This window comes from Urocitellus parryii, chromosome 9 (genome assembly GCF_045843805.1).
Source record: "Urocitellus parryii isolate mUroPar1 chromosome 9, mUroPar1.hap1, whole genome shotgun sequence".
NCBI classification, from domain to species: Eukaryota; Metazoa; Chordata; class Mammalia; order Rodentia; family Sciuridae; genus Urocitellus; species Urocitellus parryii.
Genome location: NC_135539.1, coordinates 72,758,210 through 72,776,930, shown reverse-complemented (window position 1 = coordinate 72,776,930; position 18,721 = coordinate 72,758,210). Strand labels below are relative to the sequence as shown.

The window sequence follows — 18,721 nt, the reverse complement described above, 5'->3', positions numbered from 1 at the left end:
CTGGGAGGCTGGGGCAGGAGCATTGCAAGTTCAAGGTCAGCCTCAGAAACTTTGCCAGATCCTGTCACAAAATAAAAAATAAGAACTGAGGACTGAGGATGTAACCTAGGTGGTAAGGCAACTCAGTATGCTTTCAATTACCTCATTCCCCTAGGACTGATTCCTCATTGCTACAGTCAGATGTGGTTTGAGTGTGTCCCCAAGTACTAGGTTTAATCCCCAGTACTAACAAAAAAAAAAAAAATAGATGGAGCTGGGGCTGTTAGAAGTTAAGAAGTTGTATACAATGTGTTAAGAGCTCAGGCCCAGGGTTGGAAGCCTGGTTCTGCCACTTATCAGCTGCATCAAATAAAAAATAATAATAACAATAATAATATTGATGAGAGTGCAATAAATCAACACATGTGAAGTGACTTGCACTATGCTTAAAAATATAATAATCATTCTGGAAATACAGCTTTAGCTATGGTTTTGTCAAGAATCACCAAAAGTATTTCTCCCTGCTGAGCTCTTTCAAAGAAGAAGACAGAAAAGAAATAAAAAGGCCCAAGATACAGGGAAAATTGTCTTTTTTAGACAAATCTATGGAGTAAGTGCAGACTAATTTAATAATAACTTTCCTTTTTCTCTGACAAAGTGAAGGTGTTATAAATAACAATAGTAGAATAGAATGAATAAAGGTAGAGTTCTACATTTTGTGTGAGTAAACCCAATACCTGAGGTTGGATACTTTATAAGCAAAGAGGGTTATTTGGGTGCTGCTGGTGTCTGGAGGCTCCAAACAACCAGAATCCCAGCAAGGGCCCCTGGTTGCATCAGGTCATGTCAGGGAAATAGAAAGACAACCAGCTGTGTGCAGACAGACAAAGCACAGGTGTAACCTTGCTTCCTAACAACTCCTCCCAGCAACACCACAGACCAGTCCCTTCTGAGACTCCCATCACCTAATCACCTCGAAGGAGGCCCCACCTCTTAAAGGTCCCACCACTTCAACACTGTCACACTTGGGACCAAGTTTCCAGCGTGTGAATCTTGGGGGACACACTCAAACCACATCTGACTGTAGCAATGGGGAATCAGTCCTAGGGGAGTGAGGCAATTGAAAACATACTGAGTTGCTAAAAAGGGGCAAAGCCTCCATGTGAGATGAATCCCATCCCAGGAAACTGGAAGAACTTTTAGAAGTGATAATAGAACCAGCATGGAAAACTTGCAGATTGCAAAAGAATCATCGCATTCATTGGAAATTTCACTTCTTGCTTAAAAATTCTTTAAGAACTTGTAATGCTGCAATTTCTTTCTCTTCTTTAGGTGGACGTGTGGATTATTGAGCCTCAGGGACTTAAATTTGTTCATGTTCCTGATACATTTGAAGGCCACTTCGTTGGTGTTCCAGTCTTATCTAAAGGACCCCAGAAGGTAACATAACCACTGCCTGTCGCCAGCCATATAAGTGGCCACTAGTTCCTGGGTCCCATCCTCTTCCTGTGCTCTGGAGAACGAAAAGTGGTCTGGTGTTGGGCTTCGGGCACTACGTGAAGGAACAATGAGTCTAGGTGTTTCTTTCAAGTACATCAAACAAAACTTCCAATTGTTTCATTCCATTTTGACCAGTGACGGTCCCTTTCTAGGTCTCATTTTTCACAGTTTTGACATAATATATTTTGGATTTTCATGATCAGGGTCCAGAAATCCCCAGCTTAATTCTATCTCAATGGCCAATGATAAGCAACTACGAAGAGGTCAAACTCTTCTTCTAAGAACCTTCACAAACTCTTTCCCAAGCTGGTAGCCATCTTCTCCATGGTGGATGAGGGAAATTCCGTGAAGGTCTTTTTAAAATACAAATGGAAGAAATGATTTACAGTAGAAGGGGTAGAGAGAGAAAAGGGGAGGGGAGGGGAGGGGAGGGGGGATAGTGGAGAATTGGACAGACAGCAGAATACATCAGACACTAGAAAGGCAATATGTCAATCAATGGAAGGGTAACTGATGTGATACAGCAATCTGTATACGGGGTAAAAGTGGGAGTTCATAACCCACTTGAATCAAACTGTGAAATATGATGTATTAAGAACTATGTAATGTTTTGAACGACCAACAATAAAAAAAATAAAAAATAAAATAAAATAAAATAAAAGGCCAGAAACCTGGCAAACAGAACTCTAGTCGGCAGACACTCCCCGCCAAAGCCCTGGCTCTGTCCCTTCCACCTGTCGCAGGCCTGCCGATGCTGGGTGCACTGTGGCCACTGGGCAACACCCCTCATCTGTGTGCACAAGCAGGTGCAGCTGTCAAGCCCTCCCCTTGAAGGGGCTGGAGAAGAAACCCGGTTCTGATGTCACTGTTCCTTCCAGGCACATGTTTCCTTCAAGCCCACAGTAGCACAGCAAAGAAAATGCTCCAACTGTTCTGAGACTGCCGTGGATGGAGAGCTGGTGGTGATGTATGATGTGAACCGAGAAGAGAAGGCTGGCGAGCTTGAGGTGAGTGCAGACAGACTCCATGGGACTGCCAATCTCCAGTCAAGGAGCTCCTCAGCCTGTGGGTATTTTCTAGCTATGAAGGCGAGTGTCGAGGCTGCCGAGAAGGGACTAAAATCTTATTTCTCCAAAATGCCATAAGCATTATCTTTTACTTAGTTTTTATTTGTTTCCTTAATCATTTAGTTATTTATTATTTGTCTTATTTTGTTTTTATGTCATTAGACTAAAGGTTCACTGGGCCTTTATTAGCCTGCTTTCTACTACTATAACAAAATACCTGAGATAATTAACTTTTAAAGAGCAAAGCGTTGTTTTGGCTCATGATTTTGGAGGGTCTAGTCCATGATCAAGTAGACTCATTGCTTTTAGACCTCTGGTGGCGGTGTGTACGCAAACCGCAGTGTACACAGTGGAGCAAACTGTTCACCTCATGGCCAGAAAACAAAAGAGTGGGAGAGGAAGGGACCAGGTTCTCACAGTCCTCCTGGAGAGTACCCTTTCCGTGACCTAAGGACCTCCCATATGACCCCCACCTCGTAAAGGTCCACAGAACCTCCCAGTAGAGCCACCTTAAGGGACAAGCCTTTAACACATGGCTGTTTGGGGACACTTCACATATTCAAATCATAGCAGGTGTCATGCCCTAGTCCAGGAAGACTATGTTCAAGCCTCCTATAAAAAATAATAGAAGATTACAAAGTGGGTATTTTGGATACCTCCCAAGACTTGCAATTAGATGATCAAAGATTATAGGATGAGGAGGAAAGCATAACCAAAGCCCAGAGAAAGATCCAGAGCTAATGGTGAATTCTAGGGACCATATTTATCTCAAGATTCCTTGAAAAATTTCCCTTCCTCTTTTGACACATCTTAGATGTGTGTCTCTATATTGCTTGTGCTAAGGTAAGAACTCCTAGGGAATATAAAAAAGGTCGTGAGTCTCTCTCTAGTTGGAGGGTAGAGAAGTATATTGGCAACCACAGCTAAACACCCTGCAGCTAAGAACTATGCAACCAGATGTCAGGGGATAGAGAACTGGGCAAGACAGTCATCAGAAGACAAAGAAGGTTGGCAAGAATCTCGTTGCCTCCCACTAACTTCAAGAAATATCCAAATTCTCTGAAGTGGCACATGAAGGTGCTCCGTGACCTGTTCTGCTGACTCTCCACCTAATTTCTTGGATTCTTGCATCTATGGCCCTGTCTTGCTGGACCACTAATGGAGCCCCAAGTGCGTCATGCTCTGTCCATCACTGTCTGGAATTCTTCTCCCCACTTTCCACCCCAACCCAGCCCAACTCCCACAATGCAGGATTAATTCCAGCCTCATCCCAGCTCTCAGGGCACATGCCAGCTCTTTGGAAAAGGCTCCCCCATCTGAGTCTCAGAGCCCTTTAATTTCCTAGTCGTGGCACCTTACACCCTGCACTGCAAATCCTCTTCACCTGTCTGCACCCTCTGGTGTCTGTGAACCCCCGAGGGCAGGTGCTCCATCTGACTCACCGTTGGTTAACAGGGCTCTGGAACAGAGGCCTGAGGGTGAAGTGCTGTACAGTGGAACTCTGCCAAGAAGGTTTGGACCCTCATGGGAGAAGAACAGCAGCAGGAGCAGGAGATGGATGTGACCTGAGTCACCTCTGCTCTGGTCTTCATGAGTGCCATGCCGCCTTCTCCTGTCGCCCACCTTTCTTCTCTAGAACTCAGACCCCCCAGTGCCTACCTTCTCGATATTGGTCATGATCTGACTCACATTTATGTTCTATTTTGCAGGTGTTTAATGGATATTTTGTCCACTTCTTTGCTCCTGAGAACCTGGACCCAATTCCCAAAAACATCCTTTTTGTTATTGACGTTAGCGGCTCAATGTGGGGGATTAAGATGAAACAAGTAAGTGCCCCCTTGTTCACAGTGGCAGGCAGAACTGCCTATCTTCTATGATCCCCTCTGAATGCAATAGTTCATTGGCCCCTCCACTCCTTCCTTTGGGCTAAAACTCAGAAACTCTTGTTACTGAGAGTGTGAGCTCTTCCCAAGGGTTTGAGATTATCATCTGTTCCCTGGACATGCTCCAGTCATTCATTCCTTGTGAATTTCTCTTCCATCTCCCTGTTTTCTGCTTCCTCTTCCCTTTCTTTTTTTTTAATTGTCCAGTATTTCCTTGAAAAATTATCTTGAAACTCAGCTCTTTGAAAAGTTTCCCTCTTCAGGGCCTCTTCTCACTCTGGTCACTTTTCTGCATCATCTTTCAGTTCTTCTGCATATAGTTGAACAGCAGAGCATTCCAGTATCAAAGAATTGGGGAGGAAGAGGAAAAGTCAGTGATGGAGACTAATTAAAAAAAAAATCAGTAAATAGAGGGGGAGAAAAACCCAATGAGGAAAACAAATGAGGAAATTGTTCTAAGGAGGGAGTGAGTGGTTGGATCAAATACCAATGATAGAATGAGTCTGATGAGAAATGAGGATGGTCCATTGGATTTAGCAACATCAAGGTCATTGGTGACCTTGACAAGGGGAGCTTTGGTGGAGTAATGAAGATGAACATCTGGATGGAGTGTGCTCGGGAAAATGGGAAGAGAAGATCGGGGAATAGAGTGGTTACACATTCCTTTTGTTGAAAGGGGAGATGATGAATGGAGAAAGCAGGTGCTGATGAGGTTTTTAAAGGGGTGAGAAATACATGTTTTTATGTTTCTGGAAGTGTATCGATAGAGGAGAGAGATTCAAGAGGCAAAGGGCAATTGCTGGAGCTGTGGTCTTCAGCAGATGAGACAGAAAGAAATCTAGTTTGCAGTAGGGGAATTTGCAGTTGGTAGAAATACTGAGGGTTGCTCCCGGCTCCGAGGCAGGAGGGAGAAGTATGAAGGTACAAATATTGCTGGTTGGGTTTAATACGCGTAGGAGTCTATAGAAATTTTCTTCTGATTGCTTCAGTTATCAGTGAAGCAAGAATCAGGCTAAGACAGAGGAAGAGGCAGATGTGGTTGATTCAAAGAGAAAGAAGATGAGAAATAGATGTTTAAAAGGGAATAGATGGACATGAGAAATATATGTGATTTTGTGATCCTTAACTTAAACTAGGACTAGTCAAACTTGTTGTGCATAACAAATAAGACAGTAAAGATGCAAGTATTCACAAACTTTAATACTTAAAATTGAATGCATGTTATAAATACACAAGGACTAGGCCTGTGTTGACTGAGGTGGGTTAAAGAGGTTTTCTTGGAGAAGTTGAGATTGAGTGAGGACTTGAAGGTTGACGATGATTGGTCTCCTAGTTTCTTAAGCTTAGGATTTATTTAGTAAACCCCCCCTTTATTCTTTTCTGGAATAGACTGTGGAAGCAATGAAGACCATACTGGATGACCTAAGAGCTGAAGACCAATTCTCTGTGGTCGATTTCAATCACAATGTTCGAACCTGGAGAAATGATTTAGTTTCAGCTACTAAAGCACAGGTTGCAGATGCCAAGAAATACATTGAGAAAATCCAGCCCAATGGAGGTGAGTGGGTTTGACCTAAAGCCCTGTGTGAAACCTCCCTTTGTTGTTGTTCTTTTTAATTATACATGACAGTAGAATTTACTTTGATATAATTGTACAAGCATGAAATATATCTTATTCTAACTAGGACCTCATTCTTATGGATGTACATTATGGTGGGATTCACTATGGTGAATTCATATAGCTACATAGGAAAAATATTCTGGATTCATTTGCTTTACTTAAGAATCATTATCCTCCACTGCAGTGGTCTTTACCCAATTTTCAATGGTCTGCCCTAAATTAAATTTATTTATTGGTAAATGATAAATACTATTTGTGACTAAGGTATAAGACATAATCCAGCCTGATGAGTTTTTTAAAATTCCAACCTTTCACAAAAAAAAAAAAGATTCAATAAGTGATGCTAGCTTTCGTTTGCATATGGTAAAATGTAAGTCTCCAGTGCAGCTGATTCACAAGCCTTAAATTGGGTGTTTTACAAAAATAATAGACTGGTGCTTTGAAGGGCTTATTTATCTCTAGGGGGATAGTTTAAGTTTTTTTTTCTATATTTTTATTGGCACATTATAGTTGTACATAATGGTGGGATTTGTTGTTATGTATTTGTATGTGCACACACAAAAATATAACAATATAATTTGGCCAATATCATTGCCCAATACTTCCCCTTTCTCTCTTCCCCTCCCTCCCCCTCTTCTCTTTTCTCTACTCTTACTGATCTCCCTTCAGGGAACAGTTTATTTTAAAGTAAATAATTTACTGCACTATGGGACCTTGACCAGGCAGAGCTAAATTTGTGTCGCTTGGAAAGCAATCAAGTTATTATTTAATTTTGAATAATTAGCAAATAATTATTCAAATATTATATTAATATTATTAATTATTATTAAAGAATTGTTGGTTAGTTAATGGTTATTAATAATTTTAAAAATAATTATTTAATATAAAATACATGATGCATAAGAAATCACTAGACAGATGAACCTGAATCCAAGATGTGATTTTAGTGTGTGTGAAAAGAAAGTGCTTACAACGGCATAATCCCATTACTTTACCAGGCACAAACATCAATGAAGCACTCCTGCGGGCGATCTTTATTTTGAATGAAGCCAATAATTTGGGATTGTTGGATCCCAACTCGGTCTCTCTGATCATTCTGGTTTCTGATGGAGACCCAACAGTAGGCAAGTATCGCTTCAATTTTCTCATGACAAACATTTTCACTGCTGTTGCTTGAGAATGTGATTTGCCCTGCATGAGAAGTCTAATTACATGGGCCTGAGTTTCTAAAACACTTCTAATCCTTGCTTCCTAAAGGCACCCACCCTGAAGCACTCATCCCATCAGCCAGTCCTCAGATATGTTTAGTGGTGCTCTTGAATGCCTCAGTTTCCCTTTCATGCTAGGGAGAGAGTTGAGTTTGAATTCTAATAGTATATTGTGAAGATTTGCTGATGCATTCTAGTGAAATGCATTTATTTCCTCCATTTTTAGACAATGAAAGATGGTGTGTGAGTTGTAACTGGTGAATACTGACCCCGGCTCTTGAAATAGTACCTCCAAAGGCCACAGTAACATATTCTCTATTTTCCACACTCCTCCCAGTTGCAACTGGAGAGAAGACGGCTCTGTTACAATATTTAAATTAATCATTTTTCTTATCCACAAGATGGCTCCAACATCTCCCAACTTCTATGGCCTATTTTTATTTCATTTTTTTTTTAACCTGTGTATCTACACTGACAAACTTAAAGAATAGTGAATGCCAGATTGTGTTGCTTAGGTGTGTTGCCATGTGAACAAGCACCAGTAGTGAGACTAAACGTGATTAGTTGTTATGTCTTTGTTGTAGATTCAATGTTTCCCCTCACCTCAAATTTTAAAATTCAAGTTTTGGATAAACTCATAAGAGAGGAGAGGAAATGCAATTAAAAAAAAAAGTCTATTTCTTACTCCTATCCCTTAACCATCTAGTCAGTCACTGGCTACCAGTTCCCAGAGATATTTCATGCAAATCATATTACTATAAGTACATATTTGGAAACATAGATTATATGTTCGTGTAGGTATACAAGTGCATCCTACATACTGCCTTATTTACCTTAATTTTTTTCCCTATTTAAAAAAGTTGTCTGTTTAATAGCTGCATGATTTTTCACTGTTTAAATGTACCATAATTTAACCACTCACCCTTATTGGTGTACATTTAATTTTTTTCCAATATGTTTGTCATTCCTCAATAATGCCATGTACTATTACCCATACTTCATTTTGACACATATGGGTGCATCTGTAAGAAAATTTTCTACAAGTTTGAATTACTAATTCAAAGATTAAGTGCATTTTTTAATTTTGATAAATCTCACTAAATTACCTTGCCTGGATTTTCCAAAAACTTTTAAACATTGATTCCTTCTTCTTTTCTTTCTTGTCATCACCAACTTCAGGTGAGATAAAACTGTCAAAAATCCAGAAAAACGTGAAGCAGAACATTCAAGACAATGTCTCCTTGTTCAGTTTGGGGATAGGATTTGATGTTGACTATGATTTTTTGAAAAGACTATCCAATGAAAATCGTGGGATTGCTCAAAGGATTTATGGAAACCAGGACACATCCTCCCAGCTCAAGGTAACACTGTTTTCTGTCCCCCATCCCCTGGAAATCATCCAACTACCCATATCTGATGCCTAAACAAAGATAGTTGCACTTAATTTGAAATTGTCATTATTTGGTTGCAAGAATCAGAGAAGGACCCCTTCAGGAACTGAACACTTCGTTCAATTTCCTCCTTACAGTCCCTTCCACCCATGTACTTAATGGTGAGATAGGAACACACACTTCCCTATCCCCTGAATGGGAAAGATCTCCTGAGGCCAAGAGCTTTTGCTGGCCCTTGAGGCCCATTGAGCAATGGCCCTTCCTATCATGGGGGCCACTGTTTTTCCTTTGAAGTGCTTTGACACCTCGAATGTCAGTTCTTTAATATGTAAAACAGGTCCAACTGAGGCCTCAAAGTTTCCTTAAATACAAAAGATAAAAATTACTTGTTTATTTTACTAAATGGCCAAGAAAATATGTCAGTGCCAGGCACTGAAAATAGGAAAGGTTTAGGGTTCTAATTTGGGAGTATTGACTCAGCTGACATTTGTTATTATGAGAATACATGAGGTTTTTTTTTTAATGCTGATCATACCAGAAAAATGGGAGAAATCTGGGTTCTTAAATATTGATAGTGCTTCTAACAAATCTTATTGTCTCCACATCTCAGTTTTCTTTTTTTTCACCAAATAATCCTGCCAAGCGAGGTGGCACACACCTGTAATCCCTGAGGCTAGGGAGGTTGAGGCAGGAGGATCAAGAGTTCAAAGCCAGCCTCAGCAAAACCAAGGCTTTAAGCAACTCAGTGAGACCCTGTCTCTAAATAAAATACATAATAGGGCGGAGGATGTGGCTCAGTGGTCGAAGTGCCTCTGAATTGAATCCTGGGGTACCAAAAAAAAAGAAAAAAAAATCATGAGTATGTTTACTTGTCCCAGAGATACATGAGATAACTTAAGAAGTATCTACTAAGCATGAGAAAAAGCTCAGAGAAAAATGCTTTAAATAATTATTTATCTGGTCTTTTTTTTTCTCCTTCTTCTTTCTCTTTTTACAAACTGTAGAAATTCTACAATCAGGTCTCAACTCCATTGCTCCGGAATGTCCAGTTCAACTATCCTCACCCGTCAGTAACAGACGTCACTCAGAACAGTTTCCACAACTATTTTGGAGGTTCAGAGATTGTTGTGGCAGGAAAATTTGACCCTGATAAGTTGGAGCAAGTACAGAGCATTATCACCGCGACTTCGGTACATCTTCTTTTCTGCTTATTCGAAGATACTAACTGGTCCCCTGGAGACAATCAATCCTGTGTGTGAACAAGCTAATAGTCTGCATTCCCAGAATCCTGTGTGTAGAACAGCAGTAGTAACTAAAGAGAGGGCATGAGAAAAGCTCTGCCACCTTCCCGACTATTCAGTCAATCTTCATGTTTTCATCCAAGTCCACGCCCAGCCCCTGGAAGGGTGCACTTACTCCCCAACAGAGGCATCTTCCATTTCTTTTGTATACCCTCCAAATGCCTAGTGCCCTGATTCACTCAAGGTGATTTAATTAACTCTAATTCTGCTCCCTTCAAATGAACCCTCTGTCCTCTAGGCTAACACAGAGTTGGTCTTGGAAACCCTGGCCCAGATGGATGACCTGGAGGATTTCCTATCAAAAGACAAGCATGCAGATCCTGATTTCACCAAGAAATTGTGGGCCTATCTAACAATCAATCAACTGCTAGTGGAGCGGTAAGGAGGGAAGAGTCCACACTAGAGTGATTTGTAAAAGTGAAATGTTCACCCACAATGTTTGAGTTCATGCACAAAAGGTTTGCAACCAAGAAAGGCAGCAAATTAATATAAGGTTGTGTTATTAACTTCCAGGGGTTCCCATTACTACAACTAAAGCTGGATTAACTTTCTTTCTTTCCTTTTTTTTTTTTTGGTACCAGGGGTTGAACTCAGGGGCATTCAACCACTGAGCCGCATCCCCAGCCTTATTTTGTATTTTATTTAGAGACAGGGTCTCACTGAATTGCTTAGTGCCTCCCTGTTTCTGGCTGGCTTTGAACTCACGATGCTCCCACCTCAGCCTCCTGAGCCACTGGGATTACAGACGTGTGTCACCACATCTGTCTAACTTTCTTTTTGATTAAGGTATAATATACATAGAGTATGTGAAGTGCATTCATTTTAAGTGTGCAGTTTAATGAATTTTTATATATATTGCCCATGTAATCACCACCCAGATCCAGAAATAGAACCAGTGAGGGTTCCTTTATTCTCTTTCTTTCATCTCCAGTGGAAACCATTTAGTCTGATTTCTGTCACCATCAATTAGTTTTGCCTGTTCTAAGTGTCACATAACCATGCTATCTGTTTCTAGCTTCTTTCACTCAGTATGATATCTATGAGATTCATCTGTGTTGCTGTGTATATGAGTAATTAATTTACATTTGCTCTTGAAAGCAGGTTATTGTCTAAAGAGAAATATATGATTATAAGATTACAATGTCCCCCAGGAAGGGCTCCCTGATACTCATCTACGTCACCCCTGGCTTCTCAGTCGAGCTGCATCATAACCCTCCAACATAAAAACTTATCTATCACTAGAGTAGTGTACAGTTCTTTGACCACCTGCATCAGAATTACATGGGATGTTTGATAAAAATTACCGTTCCCAAGCCCACTCCACCTGTTAGATCAGATTCCCAAGAAGATGAAATAGGGTGATCTAAACTAGGCTGGGAAAATGAAATACTATTATATAGCTGGATTTGCAGAGAAAATCCCTGATGTCGATAAGATTATAAAAAAATAAATAAATAAACAGGCTGTAAGCTATTTGAGAAACATCCCTGCCCCTTGGGTAGAAGCACACTGAATATATTTAAAGGTATAGAGCAAACTGCTGCTGAAGTTAAATATCGATTAAAAAAAACAATCTCAAATCAGTGGTTGCCACTGATCTGGTTCAGGGAAGCAAAGAATATATGGAGCGCAGAACATTTTTAGGACAGTGAAAATTATTCTGTATGATATTACAGTGGAGGATACATATTGTTCATTTGTTCAAACCATAGCATAAAACAACATCCAGAGTAAATCCTAATGTAAACTATTGACCTATGACTTAAGTTACAATTGATGGATGTCTATTCATCAATTGTAACAAATGTACAACTCTGGTGGAAGATGTCCAGAGCTGGACAGGGGGCCCACAGGTAATATCTTAGTACTTTCTGCTTGATTTCACTGTGAACCTAAAGCTTCTCTGAAAAATAGCTTATGTAAACAATCCCTTGGACTACATAGCTAGATAAAATACATAGTAGCTTCATGAAGCCATTTAGTTCTGTTTCCCTCTGCCTTGTGCACCGTGGCCCCCTGCCCAGGCCCTGGCTGGACATCAGTAGTGGAGGTGGGTGGGAATGGGATCTGAGTTCCCCCTTCAAATACCTGTAATGCTTCTATTTCCTGGATGCAGAAGCCTGGCTCCTACAGCTGCAGCCAAAAGGAAGATTACAAAAACAATCCTGCAGATGTCTCTAGAACATCATATTGTGACCCCACTGACTGCGATGGTGATTGAGAATGAAGCTGGGGACGAGCGCATGCTGGCCGACTCCCCTCCACATGATCACTCTTGCTGTTCAGGTCAGTGTTTTCATCTGGTGAAGTAATGTCAGGGCAGCTTTCTTGTTCTATGCTGAGGTCTAGGGCCTCTGCTCTGTCCTGTCCCTAACCCACCTCTTGCTCCCAGCTCATGTCCCTGCCTGCCTGAGATTGCATATTAAACTTACTTTAATATGGATGGTTTATCATTATGGTCTTTGAACATTTTTACTCATATTCTCCCAAAGGAATTATGAAGACCACTGAACCCCCACACTCATTTTTTTAATTTTAAATTTATTTATTTATTCTAATTTGTTATACATGACAGCAAAATGCATTTCAATTCATAGTATATATATAGAGCACAATTCCCACACTTATTTTTTAAATCAACATTTAATTTTTTTTCATCCTATTTAAATCATGGAGACAAATATATTTCTGGCATATCGTAAACATTGACTCTGTAAAATAAAATGATGCCACTGTTTTGAACATATCTAATGAGACAGAACACTTATTGTGATACTCACCATCATCCATCTAAAACATGCATGAATAAATTCTATTTTAATTACTAAAATGTTTATATTTGTTCTTTTTTTTCTAGTTGAACTTGTGTTTATTTCCATTCCACTTTCTCCTCACAAAATATGCTAATGTAATCTATTTTTATGCATCAAAGTCTTATTAATCACCTTGCTTCCCTGCAAGAAAAATGTTTGCTTATTTTGCTCTCTCTCTCTCTCTCTTTCTCTCTCTTGCTTATATTTGTTTAACTTTCAAATTTAAGAGTTGTACCATTGTTGTAGGGACAGATGAGGCAAGGCACCAAAGATAGCAGGAAATAGTTTTATTTAGTTGCAGCCAGGTTCAGAGGGCACAGCTTTTGCTGTAATCAATCAATCCCCTGAACCCCGAGTTCAGGGAGTTTCAGAGTTTTATACCCAGCATGTAAGGGGAAGGGCTCAGAAGTTCACAGTCTGCAGAAGTTCACATAAAAGCAGCTTTTTCTTTCATTGTTTTGGGCAAGTTAATTCTTCAAGGACAACTCCTGAGAAGGGGAGAGCTTCTTCTCCCCTTTCTTTCCTCCCCCTGCCAGCTGTTACCATGGAGACCAATTGATAACTTATCTTAAAAATGAAGACATCTCTGTGAAGCCCAGCTCAAAGCCTTGTTTGCACATTTCTATAAACTACTATACTGGATATATTTGTGAAAAACTAGTAAGGGGGTGTCCAGCACCTGGAGTGCTGGTATCTTCCCTGCCAGTGACCAAGTAAATCAGGGCAACTCGAAAATAGGAAGTTTATCTACATTGAACTCTTTTGCATAGACTCTTTTGCCGACAGTCCTAAAATCAGCCATGGTGAAGATTTCTAGAGAAGCCCAGTTAAGACTTTTCTGTGAAGAAAGGGAGTGCCACTTCACCATAAGATTCTAACCATTCAAATTTTTCTTCTGGATTATATTTTATTAAAATTACTACAGTGTTAGTAGACATTGATCAAAATAACATTAATATGATATAAATTTTGAAATACATAAGAAGTAAAATTTGATTGAAGTAAAATCATCTCCTAATGAGAAAAAATGTGGCTGAGTCTTCCTTCAAGTATTCATGGTAAGTACTGTTTATGGATAGACTGAAAGATACAGGATTCAGCTTCAATTCTATGTTTAAAAAATAAAAATAAAAAAACAGCTTTACAGGCTTAAGTACTGATAAACATTGTTGACACAGATAAGTTAGATAGGAATGAAAGAGAAAGAGCTTGTTATTAGAAATGTCACTTGCTTGTCTGAATTCCACCACAGTTATATGCCCAAACTCTCAAATTCAAGCATTCAAAACTTCAATGATTTGTCAGCTGACAATGTGAACCCTTCTCAATTTTACTGAAAGTAAAGAATGAGTAACCATCTGACTTGTCACCAGTCATTGGAGTCACTGAGTTTTAAAGGCTGTACCTACATTCAAATGGACGCTTTGATTCCTGGGGACTTTAGATGAGGGAGGGCAGGAGAATCAACTGCCTTCCATTTATACTCTAGGAGAAAGGGGTCTTAGGAAAAGTATATGTGGAAGCTCTGAATCTACAAATGGCCTTAAATGCTCTCCTTGCCCTCTGTGTCCTGTAAAAAGTCTCCAGGTAGCCCCTGGGGTACATAACCGAGGCTAGAAGGGCTTCCAGTTTACTAGATCCTTTCCCTCTTTCTTAGAGACCTTGTCTTGAGAATGAGCTGCATCCATTGGAGGGATTGCTTTCTGCATTTTTAATTGTGCTCAAGTGGGATGCCAAGTTTATTGCACTGGTCCAGGGTTTGTGGAACTCTGACTTCTGACATCCCTGATTACAACAGATCGAGGCCCTCACACCTAAACTGATCTAGGGAAAAACTAAGGCTGGGAAATTGCCTGTGTTTCTCAAAGCAGGGAGAATGACTGAATATCAGAATCCTTCTTGTGTAACACAGTCTCTCTCTTGGATAGGGACCTCTTCAGAAAGTGAAATGGATTCAGCTTGTTGTTTGGCGAGTTCTAGAAAGATTTGTAGTCATCAGTTCCTCCTACTGCAGATCCTTCCTCAGCTTCTGGACCCTGGGAGAACTCTAGCACAGCCTCTCCTCCTGGGATGCCAGTGGGAGAGCAGAGATCTCTGGAATAAAAAGGGGGAAAGAGGGCCAGGCATGGTGGCGCATACCTGTAATCCCAGTGGCTCAGGAGGCTGAGGCAGGAGGATTGTGAGTTCAAAGCCAGCCTCAGCAAAAGTGAGGCACTAAGCAACTCAGGGAGACCCTGTCTCTAATTAAAATACAAAATAGGGCTGGGGGTGTGGCTCAGTGGTTAAGTAAGTGCTCCTGAGTTCAAACTCTGGTAGTTATCACCTCGCAAAAAAAAAAAAAAAAAAAAAATGGGGGAAGGGGCTGAAGGTGTTTTTCAGTGGTACAGCACTAGCCTAGCATGTATTAGGCCCTGGATTCAATCCCTAGAACTGGAAAAAAAAAAATGGGGAGATAAAACTTCCACCAAGAGCCTCTGGGGGCTGCTAAAAGAGAAAGAAAGAATGAATGAAAAAGGATTCTTGAAATTTCTATGGAAACTAACGGATACAGTTTTTTTTTCCTGCACAGGTGCCTTGTATTATGGCAGCAAAGTTGCTCCAGGTTCCATCCCATCTTGGGCCAAGCCTTCTCCAACACCAGTGATGGCCATGCCTGTGATAGGGGGACAGCTGCTTGAGTCCACGCCCCCTCCACATGTGATAAGAGGTAACAGAGCTTCAATGCACACTCTTCCACCTTCTCACTTGTGGTGCACTTCTGTGCCTGAATAAAATCACTGTGTGCTGGGGAAGTAGGCATCTTTGACTTCCGTTGAAAGAAGACAAGTCCCAAGCTGCTGGAACAAAATATCAGACTGGGGCATCTAAATCACAGACATTCATTTATCTCAATTCTGGTGGCTGGAAGTCCAAGATCAAAGGGCCAGAAAGGTGGATTGCATTCTGAGGACTCTTCCTTATCTTGTGTGCGGCTGTCATGTAGCTGGGTGCTCCTGGGTTCTGTTCTCTAGACGAAGGTCCCAAGTACCTGCCTAACGTGGTTTTTTTTGAATTGTTCATGGAAGGGTCTTTCCTATTGTTCCTAGAAAGAGCAGCTGTCTAGATTCCCTAGAATGTAGACTCTTCTATCAATCAAGAGATCCTCAGAAGGAACTTCTCAAGAAACACATCAGACATTGTTCTGCGACAGAGGAAACTTAGCCAGGGCTTTGGTGGATATTTCAAGTGACCTCATTTCACTTCTGTGACTTATCTATTTTATGTCTCCTTTATTTTTCTTTACTGCATATGAATACATCTCTATTTTACTTAAAAAATGTCTATAGAGTGTGTGTTTCTTACCTGTATTTGTTATATATATGGGTTTCTCATACATGTATGTTTCTTATTCCTTTTATCTTTTGATTTAATTTTATCTCCAGTATTTAGCCTAGTACATATGTAAGAGGTACAAAATAAATATCCACTATATTTATTAAAAAACATAAATACTGATAGATGATCCAAGACAAAGGGTCAAGAGGGTATGGACCACTGGATACCCAGGCCTAAAACAGAACCTGATCAATAATGGAAGCACAGTAGATACTTTTTCTGATTAAATTAAAGGTGTTCAGCAATAAAATACTGTTCAAAATAATTTCTTTTAATGATCTTGTTTTCATTTTCCTTGTATGTTTTCCAGTTGAAAATGACCCCCATTTCATCATTTATCTGCCAAAAAGCCAAAAGAATATTTGCTTTAATATTGACTCAGAACCTGGAAAAATCCTCAATCTGGTTTCTGATCCAGAATCAGGTAAAATAAAAGGATCTTATTTTTGAATTAGAAAATTAGGGCTGGGGATGTGGCTCAAGCGGTAGCGTGCTCGCCTGGCATGCGTGCGGCCCGGGTTCGATCCTCAGCACCACATACCAACAAAGATGTTGTGTCTGTGGAGAACTAAAAAATAAGTATTAAAAATTCTCTCTCTCTCTCTCTCCTCTCTCACTCTATCTTTAAAAAAAAAAAAAAAGATAATTGCCACGCTTCCCTGTCACTACCTGGGATTTCTCTGTGTCTCTTCTAAATAGAAATTCTATACTTTTAGAAATCTGATAATCAGTGAAAAATTAAATTATAATAAATATATTCTGAAGAGTCTGGAACAATCATAATTCAAAACCTACATTGAAAGGATAAACTAGCTTATCTTATTATGATATAATTACTTCATAATAAAACATATCAGTTATAAAATGAAATTTTTAAAAAAACAAATTCTGAAGCAAAATAATATTATTATTCTCAAATTGTCAAGTTTTATAAAATTTGAATTATGGTGCCCAGACATACATTAAAAAAAAAAGGGCCCACAAGAAAAAAAAAAGATTTTTTTCTTCTACAGGGATTTTAGTGAATGGTCAGCTTATTGGTGCAAAGAAGCCTCAGAATGGAAAGCTAAGAACCTATTTTGGAAAACTGGGATTTTACTTCCAAAATGAAGACCTGAAAATAGAAATCAGCACTGAGACCATCACCCTGAGTCGTGGTTCTCATACATCCATCTTGTCCTGGTCTGACACAGCTCACATCATTAATCAGAGGCAAGTATTACTCCATCTGAATGGATTCCTGTCTTTGAGGCATGGCTGCACAAATAAATCCAAACATCAACATCAACACAGAATTTAAAATAATCAGTTTAAGCATAAGGAAGCCAAGGCTCAAGAAAGTTGTTCTTACCTACCATACTCTTCCAGGTAGCTTTTTGGTCACTACTATGTCTCAGTGCCTGGCCTAATACATGCGTTGGATCAGTAAACAAACTCATCAACCGAAATCCCCAGCTGACTCTGTCAGGGAGCCTGCTCCAAGCCCCATGTGTCTTACCAATTAGTATCTGTTAATTGATGGTTTACCTATAAACATGCAAATTGACAGAATTTTAGAGCTGGGAGTTAAAAGAACAGCATTCTGAGGGCTGGGAATATAGTTCAGTTGGTAGAGTGCTTGACTCACATGCACAAGACCCTGGGTTCAATCCCCAGCACCACAAAAACAAACAAACAAACAACAACAACAACAACAAAACCTCCAGCATTCTGTAGCAAAAACATGGGAAAGCTCTTAAAACACAAGGGGAATTGTACTGGGAGGTATGGAGAGTATATATTGGGGGTGAGAATGACTTGCTAAAGAAGTCTCTTCTGGAATCCTTTCCTTTCTTGTTGACTTTCACACTAGGGTGCTTGTCTCTGTGAAGAAAGAAAAAACTGTGACTGTGACCCTGGATAAGGAGATATCCTTTTCTGTTCTACTGCATCGTGTTTGGAAGAAGCATCCAATCAACGTAGACTTTCTGGGGATCTACATTCCCCCCACAAACAAGTTTTCCCCTAATGTGCATGGACTTTTAGGTAAATTGTCTCTCAACCATGGGGCATATGCAGGGCCACTCTGTCTTTAGTGACTTGGATGAGGGTCGTTAGAAGTTTCGGGAAGACAGCACAATTCACAATAGCTAGACTGTGGAACCAACCTAGATGCCCTTCAATAGATGAATGGATAAAAAAAATGTGGCATTTATACACAATGGAATATTACTCAGCACTAAAAAATAACAAGATCATGGCATTTGCAGGGAAATGGATGGCATTAGAGCAGATTGTGCTAAGTGAAGTTAGCCAATCCCTAAAAAACAAATGCTGAATGTCTTCTCTGATATAAGAGGGGTGACTCAAAATGGGATAGGGAGGAAGAGCATGAGAAGAAGATTACCACTAAATAGGGAAGACAGGTGGGAGGGAATGGGAGGGAGAAGGGGAATTGCAGGGAAGATGGAAGGAGACCCTCATCGTTATACAGAATACATGTATGATGTTGTGAGGAGAAAAAAAAAAGAAGTGTGTCACATTAGATTGGGTAGAGAAATGTAATGGGAGGGGAAAGGAGGGGAAGGGGGGATAGGAAGGGCA

General features: G+C 40.1%; 2 protein-coding genes across 2 annotated transcripts in view; one reads left to right on the top strand and one right to left on the bottom strand.

The window, feature by feature from the left end:
- Positions 1 to 18,721, top strand: part of Itih2 (inter-alpha-trypsin inhibitor heavy chain 2) — a 36,192-nt gene that overhangs the window by 14,667 nt on the left and 2,804 nt on the right. Inside the window, exons 7-19 of the mRNA XM_026391810.2 lie at positions 1,312 to 1,419; positions 2,358 to 2,486; positions 4,256 to 4,372; positions 5,819 to 5,987; positions 7,049 to 7,174; positions 8,438 to 8,619; positions 9,654 to 9,839; positions 10,189 to 10,328; positions 12,067 to 12,236; positions 15,333 to 15,470; positions 16,449 to 16,562; positions 17,152 to 17,350; positions 17,991 to 18,163. Of these exons, the coding sequence (XP_026247595.1) occupies positions 1,312 to 1,419; positions 2,358 to 2,486; positions 4,256 to 4,372; positions 5,819 to 5,987; positions 7,049 to 7,174; positions 8,438 to 8,619; positions 9,654 to 9,839; positions 10,189 to 10,328; positions 12,067 to 12,236; positions 15,333 to 15,470; positions 16,449 to 16,562; positions 17,152 to 17,350; positions 17,991 to 18,163 (1,951 nt within the window). The remainder of the gene's footprint in view (positions 1 to 1,311; positions 1,420 to 2,357; positions 2,487 to 4,255; positions 4,373 to 5,818; positions 5,988 to 7,048; positions 7,175 to 8,437; positions 8,620 to 9,653; positions 9,840 to 10,188; positions 10,329 to 12,066; positions 12,237 to 15,332; positions 15,471 to 16,448; positions 16,563 to 17,151; positions 17,351 to 17,990; positions 18,164 to 18,721) is intronic.
- The window catches only part of Kin (Kin17 DNA and RNA binding protein), a 36,397-nt gene continuing 35,032 nt past the window's right edge, over positions 17,357 to 18,721 (bottom strand). The window contains exon 14 of the transcript XR_003301077.2: positions 17,357 to 18,001. The gene's annotated coding sequence lies outside the window, so the exon portion shown is untranslated. The remainder of the gene's footprint in view (positions 18,002 to 18,721) is intronic.